The sequence below is a fragment of the Miscanthus floridulus genome, chromosome 7 (assembly GCF_019320115.1).
Source record: "Miscanthus floridulus cultivar M001 chromosome 7, ASM1932011v1, whole genome shotgun sequence".
NCBI lineage: Eukaryota > Viridiplantae > Streptophyta > Magnoliopsida > Poales > Poaceae > Miscanthus > Miscanthus floridulus.
In genome coordinates, this window is record NC_089586.1 from 80,502,296 (window position 1) to 80,524,819 (window position 22,524).

Consider the following 22,524-nt stretch of genomic DNA (forward strand, 5'->3'; position numbering starts at 1 on the left):
GAAAGAAACCGGGACGGAGGAGTACTTACTATTCATTGATAGGAGGTGACAACAGTACACCTTGTGTTGAACATTTGGTCAATTTACGACTTATATTAATCCATAAATATGACTTAAATAATAGTAACAGTACCACTAACCATACTGTAACAGCACAACTATTGCAGATAGTATTTAACAGTGCAGCAACCAAGTGCGCTAAAAACGCTAACAGAATAGCATATGAACAATAGTGCACAGTGGGACGCTCCCCAAAAACTTGATTCCCCGCCTACCCGTGCAGGTACGCTTGACGGGGGAAGTTCCTGAGGCCTGCTACCGAAACTCCCTGTGCGCGCAGGGAACAGCTCAGAGCTCAGATGTTGCAGAGAGGAGGAAGAGGAAGAGTCGGGTCTCGCACAGATGGAACAGGGGCGCCCTCCCCTCATTATAGCCACGTAATTCCCCATCTGTCCGTTAGACCCTGTCGGGGGAATGAACCTGGACAGGGTGGTTGAGCGTTGGGAGTTGGCTGCGGCGGCTAGGGTTTTGGTTGGGCCAAGCGACAAAACCAAGCCAAACCAAGCCGGCCCATGGCCCACGGCCACGGCCCCGGCCCCGGCGCGGTGCGGCGCGCGCGCGCGTGGGCGTGGGCGGCGCGGCTCGGCTCGGCGGCGGCAGCGCGCGCGTGTGGCCTCCCAGTTCTCCCTCTCAACTTGTCTATGTGAGAGTCCTAAGACTCACTATTTAAGTTGATAACCTTTTTAGTGAATTTCTCATATGGTACTAATCACTTTTCCACTTAACAATAATTGTGAGCCTTTGAAGTTTATTTGATTAATTAGAATAAATAATGGGCCTGTCCCAAATTAATCTAACAATCCCCACCAAACTTCAGAAGTCCACAGTTAATGTCTTCAGATCTGAACTTGTTTGATATACCAGTGTTTCGATGGAGACTGTTAAGTTGAACATTCATCTAGAAAAGGAGTTTACACTTATTTACAACTGATCAATGGACTATGCCTTGAATTGACAGTTTTGTGCAAAGTGAGGCTCACTCGATTCCTTTACTGATACTAGGCTGTCTGTAGCATCCCCTCTGGTTGGAGCATATAAGTCATACTCCTGGCCTATTCATGAGTATCTAGAGATCACCCAAATCTCATAGATTGCGACTAGCAATCGAACTCACATAGGTGTGTTCCTTTAAGATGCCCTATAGGCCGACATCTTTGCTTCTCATTAAGCCACTCGGATCACATTGAGGTATTTACCAACCTGCCATACAGATAGGAAGAGAAGTGCATTACTCAAGAGATTGACCTTTATTAAAAAGGGTCTCTTCTCTCAGTTTACCCATAGCTTGTTTCACCATCCTAATTCACGGGATCTCCGATCACATAGGACAGGTTGCCACCACGATAGAACTTCATGTGGGTCTCAGTCCCATCGCACTCGATGCACTATCTATCACATTACGCGATAGTCCCTTAGTAAATTGATCTGCCAGATTTTTAGACGTATGGACATAGTCCAATGCTATTACTCCGGAGTTTCTCAATTTTCTGACAGATTTTAACCGCCGCTTTACATGCCTAGTGGTCTTCATGTTGTTCTTTGAACTGTTTATCTTGATAATTACTGTTTGGTTATCACAGTTCATAGAAATTGCGGGCACAGGTTTTTCAACCACTGGCAAATCCATAAGGAGCTCACGGAGCCATTCAGCCTCAACAGTAGCGGTATCAAGTGCTGCAAGTTCTGCTTCCATTGTTGACCTTGTTAAGATGGTCTGCTTGCAAGACTTCCAGGAAACAGCGCCACCTCTAAGTGTGAATGTATATCCACTTGTGGCTTTTAACTCATCAGCATCAGATATCCAATTTGCATCACAATAGCCCTCGAGTACCTTCGGGTACCCCGTATAGTGAATGCCAAAGCTCGACGTTCCCTTTAGATAGCGCAATATTCTTTCAAGAGCACGCCAGTGATCATCTCCCGGATTTGAAATAAACCGGCTTAATTTGCTCATAGCAAATGAGATGTCAGGCCTCGTTGCACTAGCCAAGTACATTAGTGAGCCGATGATTTGGGAGTATCTCAACTGATCCCTCATTATTCTTCGGTTCTTTCTCAGGATCATGCTTGGATCATAGGGAGTGGACACAGGCTTGCAGTCACTATAACCAAAGCGACTCAGTACCTTTTCCACATAGTGAGTTTGTACAAGTGTTACCCCACTATTTTCTCCCCTTAGAAGTTTGATGTTTAGTATCACATCAGCCACTCCCAAATCCTTCATGTCAAAGCTCTTTGACAGAAAGTCCTTGATTTCCTCAATCACATTGAGGCTTGTCCCAAAGATTAGTATGTCATACATATACAAGCACATGATTACTCCTTCTCCCCCACTATAGCGGTAGTACACACATTTGTCGGCTTCATTCGCAACAAAACTAGCAGATATCATAGTTTTATCAAACTTTTCATGCCATTGCTTAGGTGCTTGTTTTAGGCCATACAAAGACTTCAATAATTTACACACCTTTCCTTCTTGACCTTCTACTACAAAGCCATCAGGCTGATCCATGTAGATCTCCTCATCTAGCTCCCCATTTAGGAAAGCCGTCTTAACATCCATCTGATGAACGAAAAGACCATGAGACGCAGCCAAGGCAAGCAGTACTCGGATTGTGGTCAATCGAGCCACTGGTGAATAAGTATCAAAGAAGTCCTCGCCTTCTTTCTGGGTATAACCCTTAGCCACAAGCCTTGCCTTGTACTTTTCAATCGTACCATTAGGCCTAAGCTTTTTCTTGAACACCCATTTACATCCTACAGGCTTGCACCCATAAGGACGATCAACAATCTCCCAAGTTCCATTGGTCATAATTGAATCTATCTCACTTCGCACTGCTTCCTTCCAGTAGTCAGCGTCGAGAGAGGAAAATGCCTCAGCAATGGTGCTTGGAGTGTCATCCACGAGGTATATAGTGAAATCATCACCAAAAGACTTTACAGTCCTCTGTCTCTTACTCTTTCGAGTAGCTCCACTATTATCCTCCTCTGGATTCTCAACACATGTTTGTTCAAGATGTTCTGTTGGCGCCACGGGGGAATCAATAGGTTTTTGACTAGATGTGCTAGGTTCATTTCCTCTCATAGGAAATTCATTCTCAAAGAATGTAGCATCTCTGGACTCAATCACTGCACCAACACGCATGTCAGGTACTCCAGAGCTTACAATTAGGAATCTATAGCCGACGCTGTGTAAAGCGTAACCGAGGAACACACAATCTATAATTTTTGGTCTAAGTTTGCGCTTTTTGATGATTGGCACATTCACCTTGGCCAAGCATCCCCAAGTGCGTAGGTATGAGAGAGTCAACCTTTTCTTTTCCCATTCCTCGAATGGTGTTACTTCTTTATTCTTTGTAGGAACTCTATTCAGGACATGACATGCCGTCAATATAGCCTCACCCCACCATTCGTTGGAAAGTCCCACAGTGTCTAACATGGCGTTAACCAAATCAGTTAGAGTGCGATTCTTTCGTTCGGCAATCCCATTGGATTGGGGGGAGTATGGAGGCGTCCTCTCATGAATAATTCCATGTTCCTCGTAGAATGAATCAAACTCATGTGAAAAGTATTCTCCCCCACGGTCAGACCTCAACCGTTTGATTTTTCTTTCCAATTGGTTCTCTACTTCAGCTTTATAGATTTTAAAATAATGCATTACTTCATCCTTTGTTTTTAGCAAGTACACATAGCAAAATCTAGTGCTATCATCAATAAGAGTCATGAAATATTTCTTTCCTCCTTTGGTCAATACACCATTCATCTCGCATAGATCAGAATGAATGAGATCTAGCGGTGCCAAATTTCTCGCCTCTTTCACAGCCTTGTGAGGCTTGCGAGGTTGCTTCGCTTGAACACAAGCATGGCACTTAGACCCTTTGACCAGATTGATTTTAGGGATTAATTTTAAACTAGCTAAGCGCGTCATACAACCAACATTGATGTGATAGAATCGGGAATGCCAAACATTAGACTCATTATCATTTCTCACATGGTTCACAATTTTATCATAAGAATCCATCAAAGAGAAGCGGAACAAGCCTCTGCTTTTATAGCCTTTTCCAACAAAGGTTCCATACTTGAATACAACACATTTATTGGACTCAAATACAAGTCTAAAGCCATCTCTACATAATAGAGATCCACTAATGAGATTCTTCTTGATGGAGGAGACATGCTGCACGTTCTTTAGCTGCACGATCTTTCCCGATGTAAACTTCAGATTGATCGTACCAACACCAAGTACAGCAGCATGCGTACCGTTTCCCATCAGCAAGGAGCAACCTCTTTGTTCCTGATAAGAAGAAAACAAAGAAACATCAGAACAAACATGAATGTTAGCACCCGTGTCAACCCACCACTTAGGCGAGAGACAAACTGAAAAACTATAGGTAGATGATTACCGTACCCAGATCCTCCAGATTCGCTAACAACCATGTTTGCGGACTTCTTCTGCTTGTCCTTACGGTCAGGGCACTCTTTTGCCCAATGGTCAGATGCACCGCAGACAAAGCAAAGGCCCTTTTCTTTTTCCTTGCCCTTCTTCTTAAAAGTTGCAGCTTTAGGCTTGACTGCAGGCCTGTTTTTCTTCTTCCTCTGTGCGGCATGAAAGTTCTTCTTTTGCACCAAATTGGCGCTAGAACTTTCCTCATGCGCTTTCTTGCCATGAGTGTCCTTTGCCCTAGCATTCTCCTCCACACCAAGAGTAGCAATGAGATCAGTCACACTGAACACTTGCCTCCTGTGCTTTAGAGTAGTGGTAAAGCTTGACCAAGTAGGTGGCAGCTTAGCGATGATACCATCGGCCACAAACTTGTCAGGCAACTCACACTTATTGTTCTGGAGTTCCTTTGCCAGCATCTGTATCTCATGAGCCTGCTCTACTACAGATCGGTCATTGACCATCTTGTAGTCATAGAACTTCTCCATGATGTACAATTCAGTGCTAGCATCGGCAACACCGAACTTGGCCTCAAGTGCATCCCACATGTCCTTGCCAGTGTCTATATCCATGTACACTTGCACCATGGTTTCAGCTAATATGCTGATGAGACCCCCCTTGAACAAGTTATCTGCCTCATTGAACTTAATCTCCTCCTCGTGAGAGAAAGGAGGTTCAATGCGCTTTCCCTTGATCACGTGCTCACAACGCATACTAGTGAACCACAGCTTAGAGCGGACACGCCACACTTTATAGTTGGATCCATCATCTTTCAATGGTGGTGGTTTTAGTGACGCGGCAAAACTAGCAGCCAAAAATGACCTATCAAGTTTTTGGATTGTTGAACATTTGGTCAATTTACGACTTATTTTAATCTATAAATACGACTTAAACAATAGTAACAGTACCACTAACCATACTGTAATAGCACCACTACTGCAGATAGTATTTAACAGTGCAGCAACCAAGTGCGCTAAAAACGCTAACAGAATAGCATATGAACAATAGTGCACAGTGGGATTAGATTTATACCCTAGGGTGGGACTGCCGGTACCCGCGGACAGTGAGCCACCATCTTCTCCGTCGTTGGTGTTGGTGCGGCCACCAGTCCTCCTCGTGTCCACCATGTTGCACAGGAGGTCGCGCCGAGAGACTCCTGCAGGTGCGGTGTCGGAGCAGTGGCACGGGAAGCTCCTGCAGGTGCTGTGTCGCAGCAGTAGCACGGGAAGCTCCTGCAGTTGCGGCGTCGGAGCAGTAGAACGAGACTCTCCCGTCAAGAAGCAGAAGCCTCCCTGTGCGCGCTCAGATGTTGCGGAGAGGAGGAAGAGGAAGAGTCGGGTCTCGCATAGATAGAACAGGGGCGCCCTCCCCTCATTATAGCCGCGCAATTCCCCATCTGTCCGTTAGGCCCTGTCGGGGGAATGAACCTGGACAGGGTGGTTGGGCGTTGGGAGTTGGCTACGGCGGCTAGGGTTTTGGTTGGGCCAAGCGACAAAACCAGGCCAAGGCCCACGGCCACGTCGCGTCGCGTCGCGCGGCGCGGCTTGGCTCGGCGGCGGCGGCGCGCGCGTGTGGCCTCCCGGTTCTCCCTCTCAACTTGTCTATGTGAGAGTCCTAAGACTCACTATTTAAGTTGATAACATTTTTAGTGAATTTCCCATATGGTACTAATCACTTTTCCACTTAACAATAATTGTGGGCCTTTGAAGTTTATTTGATTAATTAGAATAAATAATGGGCCTTACCCAAATTAATCTAACACCTTGCACCTGCCCGACTCACTATCAGTGTTGACTAAGAGCAACGCTAATACAGTCCATCGCCCCGTATGAATCTTTGTAGTCTACCTCGCAGCCCACTCATATAGTAGTTACATCTTCACTATAAATACATGTCCCACCTGTCTCTCTTACAAAGTTCCTTAGTTTCTATTTCCAAGCCGGCTGTAAGCTTACAGTCCACTTCTCCTCTTTCTCCTTTTCTCTCTCCTCCACCTTAACATTTAAACTGTTTATAGCCCCTTATTATACTTGCTCTAATCTTGCCCAGACATGCCCCGCCGCCTTGTCCCGTCCCCGCATTATTCAGATTGGACCACCTGTTACCACAATTGTCAGTTGACAACGAGACTTATGCAATGATCCTTTTTTTTCTTTAAAAATGTGCTTCTGCTTCACATTTTCAACAAGGCTGATAATAGAAAATGCTTAGATCCCCTTTGGAATATATGGTTAGTGAATGAATATTGTAGGCTTCAGAATTCCCTTTTTTTTAATAGGATTGAATTTTTCCCGAATGATTGGCTAACTTGAATGACTGGCTAACTTGAAATCTATATAAGAACTTATATATATATATATATATATATATATATAAATAAATAAGAACTTTAAATTTGAGGCCTTTCACATCATGGCTAATGTTCATCGGTTTCCACAAGATCGGACATTCAGCATATTTAGTCAAAACATACCTCGCCCGTAAGAACAGTATGTCGATAGAACGTCCATACGCGTTTTTTTCCATTTTTCCGTCTCCACCAGCGCAGCGGGGGCTATAGTTCTATAAAATCCTTAGGGAATGGCTAAAACCATTAGGAATTTTGAAGGAAATTGTCATCTTTTTTTTCTAATTCATGTGTTTTAGGGAATTTTGTATTCCAGAAAGGCCCTTAGTCACTATTTTCATTCAGTTGAAGGGAAAATATTATATTATCCCTATAAAGAGTAAATACCCAAACTTGAAGGGAAATAGAAACACTACTTACGGTCATGAAAGAAGTCTTCACACTTAATACTAGGACCGAACACTCAAAAACAAACCACCATCTACCATTCCAATCACACAGGCTGCAACACTCTTATCTTTTCCAAAAATGGCCATTTGAGCAGCTTCATCAGCAACAACAGGAAGCAAGTTGCAGTCACAGCTGCATCGATGAGAAGCTGCCCAAGAGTGGCAGGAAAGCATCAAGAAATTTGTTCTGCATCGTGACAGCGTTCATCTAAATACAGCTGCAAACTGTTCGTTCGACACACAATACAACAACCCTGCATTCTCACAATTCAAACCCGGCCGGACTTCTCACATTTCAAGCACACGGGAGATCATCCTCAATCAACGAAACGAACAAGGCCACACAACGCGCTACAGCCTCAGGCGACGAGGTCATACTCGTCGCGCGCTGGCGGCACGACGTCGAGCCGCATCATGCTCTGGTACGCAGCGGGCACGGGCGCGCCAGCTTGCACGCACAGCTCCACCACCGCAGGGGCCTTGCCGTAGTACCGCTTGAGCTCGTTGGCCAACGGCGGCGACTCGTCGCCGGCGGGGTCCGCGACGTGCCACACGTAGTTGGGCGGGACCAGGTCGTCCACCGTGGCCTCCTGCCGTGCTGGTGCTTGGTGGCCCTGCACATCCGCACCTTGTGCCCCTTGGGGCCGACCTGCACGTCCGGGCAGTAGCTGCAGGTGTGGACGCTGTACTTCTTCATCAGCCTCGCCGCGCCGGACCTCATGTCCAGCCACGATTGCAGTGTCCTCGACGCAAGCTCAGTCACGGTGATCTCCTCCTTTTCCTCTTCTTCGCTAACAACATCAGGAGAAGTTGAACTTATTATGGTTGACACAGCTGTAGACAACGATGGTGTGCACGCTGGCGGTTCAGGTAACGTCCCAGCTGCTTCGTCGTCCGGCTCAAAGTCCACGATCCTGCCTTCAATGAAGTAGACTGACCTGGTGCGCCGCTTGGTCGGGTAGCGCTGGACGTCGACGCCGGCCTGGATGCAGAGCTCCAGGATCGCTGGGAGCCTCGGCACGTCGTACTTCTCCTTGTGCACGACTCTGGGCTTCCCGACGCGTTCGAACAGGTGGTAGCAGTAGGGGAAGCCGACGACGTCCCGCACGGTCCCCGGCCGCCACACGTGCAGGGAGTTCCTCGCGCCGCTGCTACGCCCTTCGCACGTCCTGATCTCGTGCCCGACGCGGCCGATGTGCACCTCCGAGCAGAACCTGGCAACAACAAGAATCCATCATGCCATAGTTCCATCACTGCTGACTGATTTCGTGAGCCGTGGCGCTTCCGAGCAGAGTGTCCCTCACCTGCATCGCTTCACCGGGATGGCGCCCTCGCCCTCGACGAGCCTGGTCAGGCCGTCGAGGAGCCTCTTCCTCGCGGCGTGCACGCGGCGGCGTTCGACGTCGACGAGGTGCGGCACGACAAGGCCGTTGTCGGGCGGGTGCTCGAGCACGCGGCACGGATTCTCCCGGCGGGCCTGCCTCTCCTCCTTGGCCCGCCGGATGAGCACCTTCATCGGCGTCACGTACGGCTTCCGCTCCCACTTCCTACCCGGCCGAGGCACGTACGGCGTACGGGACCGCCGCCTCGTCCTCCTCCGGAGCCCCTGTCCACCCGCCGCCGCCCTGCAGCCATCTCGCCCGCGCGGTTAGCTGCCGCGGGAAGAGAACACGCAGCGACGCGCGCGGCGCTCTGGATCGGACGCCGAGGGTCCCCTTCATCTGTCAGACGTGCGCGGCGGCGCTAGGGCTGAAACAGCATTCTGTCGAGCACCTGACGGGCGCGACCGCGCAGTGGGGGAACACGCTCACGCGAGCAGCGTTCGGCGGCCGCGCGTAAGGGCAGAGGCAGGCGCGGGCGAGCTCAGGCCGCGCGTAGGGGTAGAGGCAGGCGCGGCCGAGCTCAATTCGGCAAGCTGCCAACGGTAGCGGAAGTGACGGACCCAGCCAAACATTTCAGGTAGGGCGGAGCGCAAGCGACGCAGGCGCACCGCGCGCTGGCCGCCGAGCGCAGCCGGCCAGCCGCCGAGCCGCGGCTGCTTCCGCCTGCTGCCAACCAGGACCGGCCGTCTCCACTCTCCCGCGGGCCGCGGCTGCTGGCTGCTGGCTGACTGCCGATCAGCCACGCGCTGGGACCTGAGAGGGGGAGCTGGGAGAGGGAGCAGCCGATCGGGGAGCCGCCGCGTGCCCGTGCCGACCGGCGACCGCCCGCCCTTCCGTCTTGCGGCCTTGCCGCCTTGGAGCGCCGCCCCCGCCGCCAAGCGCCCGAGTCCGTGGGTGCGAGCGTCGAGCGTCGTGGCCGCTGGCCTGTGGCCCTGCTCTGCTTGCCCTAAGGTCCAGTTAGCGAGATGGGCCACTCCGCCATTGGGCCTGGCAGCCTGGCCAGACGGAGACGGCCCAGTCACGCGCCGTTGTGCCCCTCGCTCGGGGCCTCGGGTGCCCGATTCGTCTTCAACCTCCGGTCACCACTCGGGGCCTCGGGCGGTCGCCGGCCGAGGGACTGCCGGAGTCGGGGTCCGCCTATGGATTGCGGAGGGCGGCTAGGAGAGGCCGCTGAACGGCGACCTCGAGTCTTTGTCAGTTTTGTTTCATATTTTTGGTGTGGAACTGGAAGGATGCGAATGATAAGTTGATAACAATCATCAACTATGGAAGTGGCACGGGGTGGGGTGGTTAGAATAAAATAATCAAATCAGTGAGCATTCCATTGATCGATTTTCAGACTGACGGATACAAAAGGACGTGAGAGTTTGAACACATTTGCGTGAACTACTACGGCGACGGGGCTTTGCGAGAAGAATGCCAAAAAATACGAATGCCAAGAACAAATTCTATCAAAAACGTGGTCGGCAGGATTCGAACCTGCGCGGGCAAAGCCCACATGATTTCTAGTCATGCCCGATAACCACTCCGGCACGACCACTTGCGTGCTGAATTTTCCACAGCATCGAATTTGTCTGATGTGGTTACTAAGTAACAACGAAGCCATCTCGCTTTTTGCGTCGTCCTCTGACTCCGGAATAAGACTAGTCTCCAGCCGGCAGCACAGCAGCCTGCAGCCAGCCGCTTCTTTCCTCCGGCGATGGCGAAGAACCCCAAAGGTAACCTGCCGATCGCGTCGCTTCTACGCCGCTGGCCCTAGCACGAATCATCACCGATCGGTTTTATCCCCCACCTGATATGAATCAACCGCTCATCTCATCCCCTGTTGCTGCTCCCAGATGCCGCCGCTCCGGAGCAGTTGGAGGAGGAGATGCCCCCCGCGGCGGCCGAAGAACAGGCAGCAGCGCCAGCCGCGGCGACGGTGAAGGTGCTCTTCTTCGCCCGCGCGCGGGACCTGACGGGCGTGGCGGATTCGGCGCTGGAGGTGCCGCCGGGGAGCACCGCGGGGGAGTGCCTCGCCCGGGTCCTGGCGCAGTTCCCCAAGCTGGAGGAGATCCGGGGCTCCGTCGTGCTCGCGCTCAACGAGGAGTACGCGGCCGAGTCCACCGCCGTCGCCGACGGCGACGAGCTCGCTGTCATACCGCCCATCAGTGGCGGCTGAGGTTAACCACGACCGACTTGTGTGGAGGTGAAAAGATATAAACACATAAATCATTGAGAGAGAGAGAGAGAGAATGTTCCTCTCCCTTCTTCCTTGTTACCCCAAATTGAAATTATATGCTCGATAAAATAATCTCTTGTTCTTGATTACAATTTTGTTCACATTGATCAATAATATTTGTTGTGAAAGAATGGATGAAATGAATGCTACTAGCTTGAAATTTCTCCTTGGATGTTGATAAATGTGTTACTCGCTCACCACTGATCACTGATAGACACCAATGATAGCATGAATGCAGTACATACTGAAAATTCTCCTTGCAAATTGTTCACAATGAAAAAAAAAAAACTCGTTCGCTAGCTAATCCTGGAGCTACAATCCAAACAAATCCTTCAGAAAAATTAGAAACGGTTCAAAAAGATAAATCAAAGCAATTACTATCTTCTTTGCAAGAAAAAGTAAAGAAAATTATGAATGAACAAGTAAAGTAGAGGCGGCTCTATGTTTGCCAAATGCAAAATATGCTGTCCTTGGTGTTCATGTCACTGATGCTGCCCTCTTAACTTGCTGGTAGCTCTTGATTACTCAGCTATATATATTACTAAACTAAAAAAGTTCTGCATTTTTTTCTTTTGGTTCATGGTCCTATATAAGTGGTGTTCCATACCCAATGGCGTCATGGAACTAGCTACCATAGGTAGTAAATGCCGCCGCTATTGAAATAGAGTAGTTTACTTCAGAGCTGGTACTGTTAAAGCGAAGACGACCATGCCATCATACTGGGTTGGGGGAAAAAAAGTCTGTTCTTCAATTACCGGAATGGTCAGGATCCACCAAGGGCTGCTCAGTTCTGCTCCCTCTAAACCAAAATTTTCAGTTCAGAACTCTGTTACGGACACCAACCCTGGCTTTCTTTAACCCTCTGAAACCTTGCGCACCCAGAGGATCTGTGCATAAGTAACAGACAACAGGGGACTAACACAGATCTTCTGATCAGACAACACAGCAGGCATTCAAGCTGCAGCATACCGAAAACCTTGCGTACCCGGTAGGACCGTGAACCAGCTGAGATCAAACAACACTGCAGATAACCTTTCAAGCTGCAGGATGCTGAATGCATGGCTGTAGAGGATATAACTGTTTTGGCATTGAGGTTGAAGATTGGGCGTACAAGCCAACATCATCATCAGTGTACACTGTACATCCGTACAGGAGTGTGAGAAGTACACAACAGGGCGACAATGGCAAAAGAGAGCACATGAAAACTGCACACACTAGCATCCAGATTAACAAGAAAAAACATGTATGTACGAATGGTAAATTTTAGGACTCCACCACACTGACCATGGACTAAACAGAGTAAGGGCTAAAAAAAATGAAAACCAGGAGCACAACACAAGAAGCGGTTCCTCAAAAAAGAAACAAAAACTAAAGGAAGAAAAAAGAAGAGAGAGAGACCACGGACATCAACATTGGCATCCTCCTTGATGCGTCATCTAAGACAAAAGGTATAGGCAAAGCCAATTCAGATGCTTGTACTGAAGTTCATCATCTAGAATGGTTGCTTGTGGGAACCTTCGTATGGAACTTTGAGCAGCTTCACTCATCTGTCCTGAACCATTGACCATGGAAGCGTAGCACCAGATGATGTTCTTAGCATAGGTACACGTCTTGCTACCAGGAACGCTTCGTTGAGACGTGCCGCGCGATCAGCAAACTGGGAGGCCCTCTGTATTTTCACACCAAGGAAAAACATGGTTAGACACTTCCTGGCAAGATAAGTATGGTCATGAGCTGTACCTCCTGATCGAAATCTAATGATGTCAACACAATAAAATGCCACCAACTATGACCACTGACTCATCGTTTGAAGGAATGCAGGAAGAAGCGCGTGAACACACACTGCTTAGCCACAAGTCATTTTAGTACCTTGTCATCTTAAACGTAGAAAGTGAGTGCCTAGCCACAAGTCATTTTATTAGCTTGTTTTTCATGGTTCACAATAATTGTACCCTGGTGTCCTTTCCCATCTGAAAATGGTGTTACATCTATTTGAAAATGAACAGCGAGGTGCAATTGATAGCCCTTACTTCTCCATGATAATAGGACTGTGCATTTTGGGGTTTCTGGGTGTGAACACTATGGGAAGTAGGGCAGGTACTATTGTTATCCTCTTCACTTCCATATGGAAACCAATCGACATGCCTCAACTTAGCTATAGTGAGCCATGACTTCCATTCTGGAAAGAAGGGGGACAAAGAAAGCTATGGTATGATGGTATCCAAATTGAAGTATGACGCGGATGGGCATGTAGCCCAGCGGTTAAGACTCCACGGGAGGAGCCAGCCGGCGGGGGTTTGAACCCCCGTCCCGCACCAGGCCTCCAAAGAAGGCCGTGCCAAGGTGGCGCCGTTAAAAAAAAATGAAGTATGACAAAAAAATTAATCTTTGGTCCTGGCTTGCCAACACTGACTAAACAAAATCCTAATTCAATGTCATTTAACGGAAGATATAATACCAATTTCCGTCAGCCATAGTCAAGCACACCGGCAGGTGCCTCTTAATACATCCCCTACATGAGGGATACTGCCTTACTGGGTAGCAGTTATGACCATATTATGCATTAACCAAATTGGGGTTGGTCATGAGAAAATCTGGAAAAAAAACTTTGATTTTGAGACCAGTGTGAGAAACCGAACATAACTAATGAACACACCTCTCTCCAAGTGAAGTGTGAAGGCTGCCAGTGGTAGCACGAGAGGATATGTTTCCCATACCCATAGTTCAAGGAGGAAAAATAATATTGCAAAGCCCCAGAGACATGATCATAGCAAACAGTTATAGATCCCATAAGACAACGAACCCCTATAGAGTGCTGAGTTTTCGGGAATTATCTAAACCCACTGCCAATATAATGGCAAAGAAACTCCCTGCATATATACTGCATTATTTCGGAAAATGATTTAGCAAAAATACTCTTCTTTTTTTTTAACGCAGCAAAAATACTCTTCTCAAAAGAAAAGAACGTTTAAACTCTACAATTCATTAATTGCTCAATATGCTGTTGTGCCAATAACTGTGTGCTATTTATGCTTAAACTCTTATCACCTCACACCCAATTTGGAAGCAAGTTCATCAATAAGACCATGCGAATCAACGTTCATGAAAAAGTTGCAGAGAATACAGGTTGCGATCACTTTTACAGCATAGACGTAAATTATGATTCGTATGTATCTTGTTTTTCTAGATATTTGTGCCTAAATATTATATCCACTGGCTGTGATGTTTCAAGTTAATGACTCGGTATTGATCATAATTCATCCATCAATTCTCATAACAAATTATGTCCACCAAATAAACTATTTCATGAATCAATTAAGTCTCCCACTATTCATATCAGCTATATATGCTACTTATGCATTGTCCAGGACTAAACCACAATCAGAATCAGGTCCATATATAATTCTAATATAGCAACAGATGTATTCAACAGTAGCAAAGAGCTTACCTTATCATCAAACGCAATCTTAATCTGGGGCAAGCCCCTTGCCTTGCGCTTCATCCTGTACATCCTCCTCCCCAGCACGACCAGGCCGAGAAATGCCGCGGCAATGGAGAAGGACCACACCGGCTTCACCTTCCAAGCACAGTAGTGCAGCAGCTTGAACGGCAGCCTCCACCAGACAACAAATTGCTTCTCTCCCTCTTCAGTACCTGGCATGTGAGCCAGCGGCAAAGCACGATCCTTGGCCTCTCCATCTGGTTCATCGCAACCAGTGGCAGCATTAGCGTTGCTCCCTTGCACCTGCTCTTCTTGTTCACCGTGAATCCCATCACTTGACACAGCATCCTCAAGGCATGAGCTTTCTACACCCGCAACAATTTCTCCATCATCCAATTGCACAAGGGAACTCTCCGATACCTCACATTGGAGCGAGGCACCTGCAGGTGTAGCTGCATCAGAATCCAGAGTTTCTCCCACGCCATGATGCGCCGGCTGCAGCACCGGGCACAATTCCCCGCGGCTAATCACGGAATTACTCTCCTGCTCAATCTCGGCGTCTACCACCACCTCCGCTTGATTTCCATCTGCGCTGCGTGTCGCACCGCGCGCCAGGGTGGCTTGAAGAATCGAGCCTTCTTCGCTGGCGTCATCGACGCCGCCTATAGGCGGCTGCTGGCTCCTAACACCAGCTGCGAGGTCGGAACTTGATTCCGGAATCGGATCGAATCCATCCAATAATTCTAACCCTTCCCTGGAGCCCCCGGGGCCCGACCAGGAGCCCTCGCCATCGCCGGGGCAGGCGGCTGCGGGGTCGGGGGTGAGGGCGAAGTGGTCGAGGACGACGTCGCCGCCCCCGCCGGAGACGATTAATACCTCATCGTCGTCGCCACCCCCGCAGGCGGAGGTGGCAGAGAGCACCTCCCAGTCGCTGATCTCCGAGGCGGCGTCCTCCATGGCCGTGGTGGCTCTGCCGTCTGCCCGTCTCGTCCGGGATGGAAAGGGAGGTGGGGGGAAGGGACAAGGGAGGGGAGCGGCGGTGTGGGGGAGAGCCGAGGCGGAGAGGACGCAGGCAGGTGGGACCCAGCGGTCATAGACCAGAAGGGTGTGGGCGAGGGAAAGGTTGAGTGGGGAAGGGCCAGGCGGGACACGTTGCAGCCCCGCGTGTCGGATAACGAGAAAAAAGCGCGCGACTACGCTCACGCAGCAGAGCCCATTGGCCTGAGTGTGGAGTGGGCCCTCCAAATGTTCTCAGCCGTGGGACCCAGTTGTCATAGAGTGTATATCAACGCTCTCTGGAACCCCCTAGTGGCAGTGGGGGCGGTTTTTGCCGAGGCAAAAGAATATCTAAACGGCAGGCTCCAACTCGAGTCGGAGACACCACCGCAGCGGTGACGTGGCAGATCTTGTGGATACGTGGCGCTCTCCAGATGCGGACACGACAAGCCACGGCGATAGAGTGTCGAATGACGTGGCTAAGTAGTATTTTCTTGATATTTTAGTTGGCAGATTTACGTTCTGACTAGATGAACAGCCTATTCGTTTCGGCTGGATTGGCTTATAAGCCTGGGCTAAAAGTACCACTGACTGGTTTGGTGTGAGAGAAAATACTGTTCAAGCCATGAATTATAAGCCAGATACGAGCAATCCAGCCGAAACGAACAGGCTGGAACTATGTTTCCCTTGCTGAAAAGAAACCAGCGAATAGCTTTTTAGAGGCTATAGGTCGTTGAATAGTTCAAAATGGACTATAAGTTAGACTATAAATGGAGCTATTATAAATGGTTTTACCGGTTAACAACTTATTTTAGTCAATCTAAATAGGATCTTAATCCTGCAGAAAATAATGTCTGCTTGTGTTCTAACCAAAATCAGAACTGAACACTATACTTTGTTACTGTTACAGGCTCCTAGATATAGGACATGTTTGATACACATGAGTAGCTACTAGCTGGAGTTAAAAATTAACCTAGATTAGCTGTGGTTAGCTGGCTAATTAGCTAACAACTAGTTTAACACTTTGATAAAAAAGTAGTCCACGTATTAACCTTATGTTTGAATGCACTGGAGCTAATCTTAGCTAATTTTTAACTAGTTAGCAATAAGCCCTGACCTATTGTATCAAATAGTCCTATAGCCTCGTAATGCATGAGACGTGCCACGGACATTTCCCGTGGATCTTATCAGTACCCAGGGCCTGAGGGCCAGCCACTTCTTTCCATCTTGGCGGCAAAAGAAAGTTATTCTGGGTGTATATCCCTTTCGCATAACAGCAACAAACGCGACGCCCAGAAATGTCACGGCCTCACGGGCCGTAACGACAGCAGCGCCAAGAATCCATCGCATCCTTCCATACTGCCTTGCACAACCGTGACAAAGAAGAATCCATTGCATTTGCATTATATTCTCTTGTGACTGTTGTTGGGTTACAACCTACAACAGTGACGACAACGCTTCCAACATCAAGGGGATCTGCTCTAGATTCACGTACAACAGCGAGCAGCCAGCCACTGCGCATCTCTATGCGACGACCTACAGCTACAAGACAAGGCATGTCTTCTTGCTGTATGAACTCAGCTGCTTTTCATTGCCCGTAATGTCCGGCACAAGGGCTTTGTCTCAATTTCGTGTTGCAAAGCTAACGAGAATCGAGAAGTTTGAGGCGTGATCCAACAAAACGATGAGCTTCTCCAGTTGAGGCCGCTAACTGCAACAACGGTTTCAGGCTGCAATCATCGCCATCGTGGCCTCTCTTGCCTGAAAAAGATTGGCCGGTCAGAACCATTGTTAGGAACTGCCAGTGCTAAGTGCTGACAAACACAAGCTAGCATAGGCGTTCAAGAAGATTCTGAGGTGGTCATGGTTAAAGACATTTGGATCACGGTTTGAAGCTAATACTGAATGTCTGGATGGTTGCAAAGGGATGTGTGCTGAGCAATTGCTGGGAACACCACAGTGGCTTGGTCAGTGGCTTGACCTACCGTGGCTTGTTCTTAGTCAGTGATGGGCCACCCTTCAGATTGCTCCTCATGCTTGATTCAGCCTGGTCTCCTGTGTGCGAACGGATCACCTGTACCAATTTTAGTTTATGTTGGTATCCAAAAGTGAGGAAAAAGAAACTTTAGTAGCAATGAAGATGGATCAAGGATAAGCATCAGCAAATGCTGGCATCTAGTAAAGAAAGAAGACTCATACGAATTTTAAAAAATCTATAAAAATAAAGTAACCTAACATGCTAATATAGAAAAATGTGTACGCATAGACACATATATCCTAAGAATAGCTTATCATTCTCTCTCCTTATTGAATAAAATATTCTATGACCTAGCTCTTAAGGCACTATTGAAGCTGCCCTTAATAATATTCAAGATCATTGACAGAAGGAAATGCTCAATAATGAAATATCCAACCTTTCTGTTTTCTTCATTGCAGTTTGCAGAGCGCTTTGTCAACATCTTTCTTCCTCCAACAAGATTACTTGATGACCTTGACTTCTGCACAACTTCAGTCTACAACAAAGTAAGATTTAATCAGCTAATAAATAGGACAAAGAAACAAAACAAAACACTATGAACTTGCAGCATCCCTCCACAACCAAAAATAAACCCCATCTCAAGAAGATTTAATCCAATCTGCTAATCAGTTTTAATCCCACCAATGCTTGCAATATTGTGTGGGACCACCACCTGGGTTCTCAAAGGTTTTACCTTGGACACCGGATTCGTCACATTTGAAATCTTAGGTGCCTTTGCAGCACGAGGGAGATTCTCGGAGCTGCTTCTGCAAAGGACCACAGTAGCTTAAGATTCAGATTCAGTGAATATCTATTAACAAACCACTCAGCAAATCGTAAACAGTTATACCTTGCACTTGGAGGTGCAGATCTGCGCACATATTCTCTCTTTGGGTATTTTTCATCCAATGCCACCAGTGTGTGCTTCCTGATCATCAGCTCTATCAGTAACAATTCTGTAATATTTCCAGTCAATGTGAAACAGAGAGAATTAAAGACCTTTTATTTTTTACGCTGGTAGGTACTGCTGATCTTTTCAATGTAACCTGCAAAATGATAGTATCGACCATGTTACAGATGTTTTAATCGACAAGTTTAGGGTCAGAAAACTTATCAGGATATCAGCCCTTCTGGCACTTCACAGAACTAGTATAAAAAAACAATTATATGGTACATTTATGGCATCAAGCAACTGAAGTTCTATTTCTCAATGGGAAAAATGCACTGGTGCACGCAACAGATTGGACAAAAAGTTCAACCATTTGAAGTTGATGGAGTTTTGTTGATGGGGCAAAATTACCTGAGCAGTCCTGGAAGTTTTTGCACTAACTTGAGATGAACTGGGCACCACCAAGATCTTTGCAGGCGACTTCCCAGTTGCAGTACTGTTTCTAGAAGCAACAAGAGAAGCACTTGATCCTTTATTAACGTAAATTCCATGGGGTTTGGCATCTGAACCCTTCACAACTTTAAGATATTTATGAGAAGCTTGAGCAGCTAATTTAGAAGGTGCCAAGGCTCTACTGGTGTTCTGACACACACTGGATCTAGAAGACATTGCTGGTCTATCTTGATATGCAGATCTAGATGAAGTCATCGCTCTCTCAGAAGGTTGGTAAGAAGCTGATCTAGTAGAGGCCGCAGTTCTATCAGCATCCATCCTATCAGATAAAGCACGCAATTTCGTCTCAACTCTCTTGTGGAATGGATCCTTCAAGTCTCGAGAGGGTCTGTTTTCTGAATTCCTTCTTAAATCTACCCTTGGGATGTTGATAACAGAAGTTGGCAGGTCCTGAGATAAGGTAATAGACAGAGATGTATCAGATAAACAAAGTCCAAAACTTAAGTTTCAATGACATCTTATATCTATAAACACAGGGGTGTGTGTGTGTGTGTGTGGGGGGGGGGGGGGGGGGGGTGGGGGGGGGGGGGGGGGGGGGGGGAGAGAGAGGAGGAGGGGGAGGGGGTATTTAGTATTATTCAGAAAGTTGCCAAATTTGTTCAAATTTATATACAGAACAAAGATATATTCTGGTAATTAAACCCTCCCTACTACATTAAGGATGGAACTTCAGAACTTGCTCAAAGCCACGATCTCTGCACAAATCATGTATTTGAAGTAAATAAAACATACATGTGCTTTATCACTTTTATGATCCCTGCTAAAAGGTTGTTATTTTATCCATGTAGCTATGTACTAAATCAATATCCAAATCTTGCAATCTAGGTGAGATCAGCACTATTAATGTATTTGAAGCAAATAAATGAGCACGTAGATGTATAATATTTGTTATTTTGTCAATGAATCTACATTCTACAAAGTAAATAATCATCCAAATCTTGAAGTATCTAGCCATGCAGCAACACCTTTATTATTGTGCGATTGTCAAGAATTTTCTAAAATAGAATACCAATATCCCCACTACAGTGGAAATCAAGACAAAAAATATTTTCACGACATTTGATATGGACATTACCTTTGATACCTTTCTTGACCTATTAATAATAGGTACATTTTTGCTTGCCCCACTCTTCTCAGGATCAACTTTGAGATATTCTGATTGTAGACTTGCTAAGACAATCCTTGATCCAAGCTTTTGACCAGAGCGTGACCTCTCCTCTTCTTGAATGTTTGGCAAGCATGCTGTCTGAGAAAATAAAGGATTAAATGTCAAGTACCCGAGGTCATGAGCATCTTGGCATTTGCTCTCATTTGATGAGCCAATTTCAGTGGAAGGCTCAAAACTGGTAGAACTTGGAGCACAGGCTACTGGATCTTCAGACATAGATGCTGCATCTGCTTGGCTGCTATGGCCAACAGTACTGTCGTCGTTCTCCTCCATTGTGGCTCCAGTCTGATGCAATCCCCCCTGAGCCTTGAGATGCCTTGCCCTCTTGTAATATTCTTCAAAGAATGCCTTCTTTTGTGCAACCAAACCAGGGGCTGTGAGCTTGCTTAGTTCCTCTTGGCGTCTGTTATGTTCAAACACTGACCGTTTTTCCCATGACAAGGATTCTGCAGCAAATCTACCAAATGACACTGAACCATGATCGAGCACCATTTGCTGAACTGAAGAATCCTGAAAACCAGGCAAAAAGAAAAATGAGAATTCATGACATTTGATTAGCCAAAAGAGCTGAATGACAAAGAACAATACACAGAGCCGTTATCTAGACTTGTAAGAGAACATTAGGAAGGTACAAAGCCTGGATCTAAGCAGCATCAGTCTGTCATATCAAAATAACTCCTAACCGCATTACCACATTTCACATTTGGAAACTCAGCATCAGTCTGTCATATCAAAATAACTTCTAACCGCATTACCACATTTCACATTTGGGAACTACACAGGTCCAAGATTTCAGTTGACAGTTCTAAGAAATTATCGAGGAATGAATGATTAGGAAAGCAGAATGTAACCTGTGCATTGTGGTCGTTGTAAGGCAAATCTGAGTATGACCAGCCGTTGAATCTCAGCCCAACATCAGCAACCATTGTTGCTTCTTGCTGTTGTTACTACCTGCCTAGGCAGCCTCAGCCAGAGCAGGAATGTACAGATCTCTGCAGCACCAAATTTACCATCACATAAGCACGGCATTGGGAACCACGGTGTCAGGATGAGCAAAACAAAAACCGCCAGATTGAAACAAGAAACAGGATGTCTGAAACCCAAATCCGCAAGATTTGCTTCTCGACCGGAATCCCTTAAAGCCCAAAACAATAGAGCACACTGAGACAAAATCGCTCGCGTGTCGCCAGCAAGGCCTGAGACAAAATCGCTCGCGTGTCGCCAGCAAGGCCGCTAACGAGAGTATGAGACGGCAAATCGACATCCAGCAAACGCATGTAGCAACGGAACCCAAACCAAAGAAAGACACGGTTGGCAAGAACTGGGGCGCGCACGGCGACCCTCCCAGTCATCCTACCTCGAAGAGCATCCAATTCCAAGCCACCAAAGGGCCGCGCACGAACGCGCGCCCGCCAGCAAGAAACCCGGCTGCGCGTGCGCGGTAGTATTAGTACACTAGTACCCCGGGAAGCGGGGATCCGGGAACCCTACCAACCAAGGACACCACGGCGGCGCTCACCAACCGAAGGCCGCGCGAGTCCCAGTCCCAACCGCAGCACTAGCGGAACCCATCAAGACCGGCCGATCGAAAGGGACGCGGGCCGGAAGTGCGGAGGTTGAGGGCTCACCAGCTAATCCTCACTGAGGAAGGGGGTGAGCGGAGACGAATCGTAATGGAGGTGAGGAGGCTCGCCCTCGCCCTGGAATTAATCCGCCCTCTTTAGTGCGGTGGCGTTGGCGAGGAGAAGGCGGGGGGCTGCTCTAACGGCTCGGAGCTTCGACGGAGGAGTAGGACGGGAGGTGACGCACGCTAGTTAAATGCTGTCGCGGTGTGCCGGTGTCTCCTGCGGCTGCGGGGATGGATATGGTGGCCTGGTGGACTCCAACGTTCGAATTAAAGGCGGCGCGGCTCGCCGAGTCGCCGGCGTGCGTTGGCGTACCGTTTCGACGCACTCGTGGGCCTCCTGGGCTTCGGGTTCCGGGATTGAAAATTGCCTGGGCTCTTGCCCTCGTCGAGGACGGCCTCGGGCTGTGCGCGCGTGGGCAGGCCTCGTTGGTGTAGGGCTCTAGGCCTGTCGCTGTTGGTGCACGTGCAGGATTCCTGGAAAATACATACAAAATTGATTAAAAAACTAGATTCAAATATATTTTCAATGATACTAGTTATATACTATAAATATTTAATATTTTTTAAATATATATTAAGTCAAAGTTATTTCTCGAGAAATGAAAACGATAGATATCTAGGAACAGAGGGAGTACTTTCAAACTTAAGATGGGGATTTTGAAATTTGCAGAGGATAGATGCAAATTTTATGGGCAGGCCTCGTCGCTTGCAGCCAACCGATCAGACTGAAAATTGTTTATGGGCTGAAGAAAGTCCTTTCAACCTTAAGTTTTATCGAAGTTCACTTTACCTCACCCGTGAACCCTAATGCAAATGAAAATTATTAAGTGAAATCATTTGTTGGCCCGCTTACAACATGAACTAAAACTACCTCTAACAAGATGTTGGTGACACTTCACCAGGAGGATGGGATGGTTCTCACAGTTCTTTCACTATATTTTGTTGTGTTACCCAAAATTTGTCAAGGTCCAA

The 22,524-nt window shown here is 47.5% G+C and overlaps 3 protein-coding genes, 1 non-coding gene and 1 pseudogene across 5 annotated transcripts; 1 reads left to right on the forward strand and 4 right to left on the reverse strand.

The window, feature by feature from the left end:
• Positions 1-7,441: 7,441 nt before the first annotated feature.
• LOC136463559 (APO protein 3, mitochondrial-like) lies at positions 7,442-9,844 on the reverse strand (annotated as a pseudogene).
• Positions 9,845-10,137: 293 nt separating this feature from the next.
• Positions 10,138-10,219, reverse strand: TRNAS-AGA (transfer RNA serine (anticodon AGA)). Its single transcript has one exon. It is a non-coding gene; the product is annotated as a tRNA-Ser (tRNA).
• A 24-nt stretch (positions 10,220-10,243) lies between these two features.
• LOC136463561 (molybdopterin synthase sulfur carrier subunit) lies at positions 10,244-11,062 on the forward strand. The gene is made up of 2 exons (XM_066462549.1): positions 10,244-10,397; positions 10,518-11,062. Exons 1-2 carry the CDS (start codon positions 10,379-10,381, stop codon positions 10,838-10,840), a joined length of 342 nt encoding a protein of 113 aa, XP_066318646.1. The 5' UTR covers positions 10,244-10,378; the 3' UTR covers positions 10,841-11,062.
• Positions 11,063-11,950: 888 nt separating this feature from the next.
• Positions 11,951-15,403, reverse strand: LOC136463562 (uncharacterized). Its single transcript, XM_066462550.1, has 2 exons — positions 14,349-15,403; positions 11,951-12,569 (listed from the first exon to the last, which is right to left on the reverse strand). Exons 1-2 carry the CDS (start codon positions 15,297-15,299, stop codon positions 12,444-12,446), a joined length of 1,077 nt encoding a protein of 358 aa, XP_066318647.1. The 5' UTR covers positions 15,300-15,403; the 3' UTR covers positions 11,951-12,443.
• A 1,271-nt stretch (positions 15,404-16,674) lies between these two features.
• LOC136463563 (protein WVD2-like 7) lies at positions 16,675-21,757 on the reverse strand. Of its 2 annotated transcripts, none has more exons than XM_066462553.1 (10): positions 21,283-21,529; positions 20,777-20,917; positions 19,833-20,435; positions 18,656-19,147; positions 18,355-18,401; positions 18,206-18,283; positions 18,050-18,122; positions 17,753-17,851; positions 17,324-17,412; positions 16,675-17,099 (listed from the first exon to the last, which is right to left on the reverse strand). In XM_066462553.1, the coding sequence occupies exons 2-10, from the start codon at positions 20,849-20,851 to the stop codon at positions 17,075-17,077; spliced, it is 1,581 nt and encodes a 526-aa protein (XP_066318650.1). In that variant the 5' UTR covers positions 20,852-20,917; positions 21,283-21,529; the 3' UTR covers positions 16,675-17,074. The 2 variants fall into 2 exon arrangements, with proteins under 2 accessions (XP_066318650.1, XP_066318648.1); XM_066462551.1 differs by lacking the exon at positions 21,283-21,529 and adding an exon at positions 21,554-21,757 and having other exon boundaries at positions 16,676-17,099.
• Between the last annotated feature and the right edge of the window lie 767 nt (positions 21,758-22,524).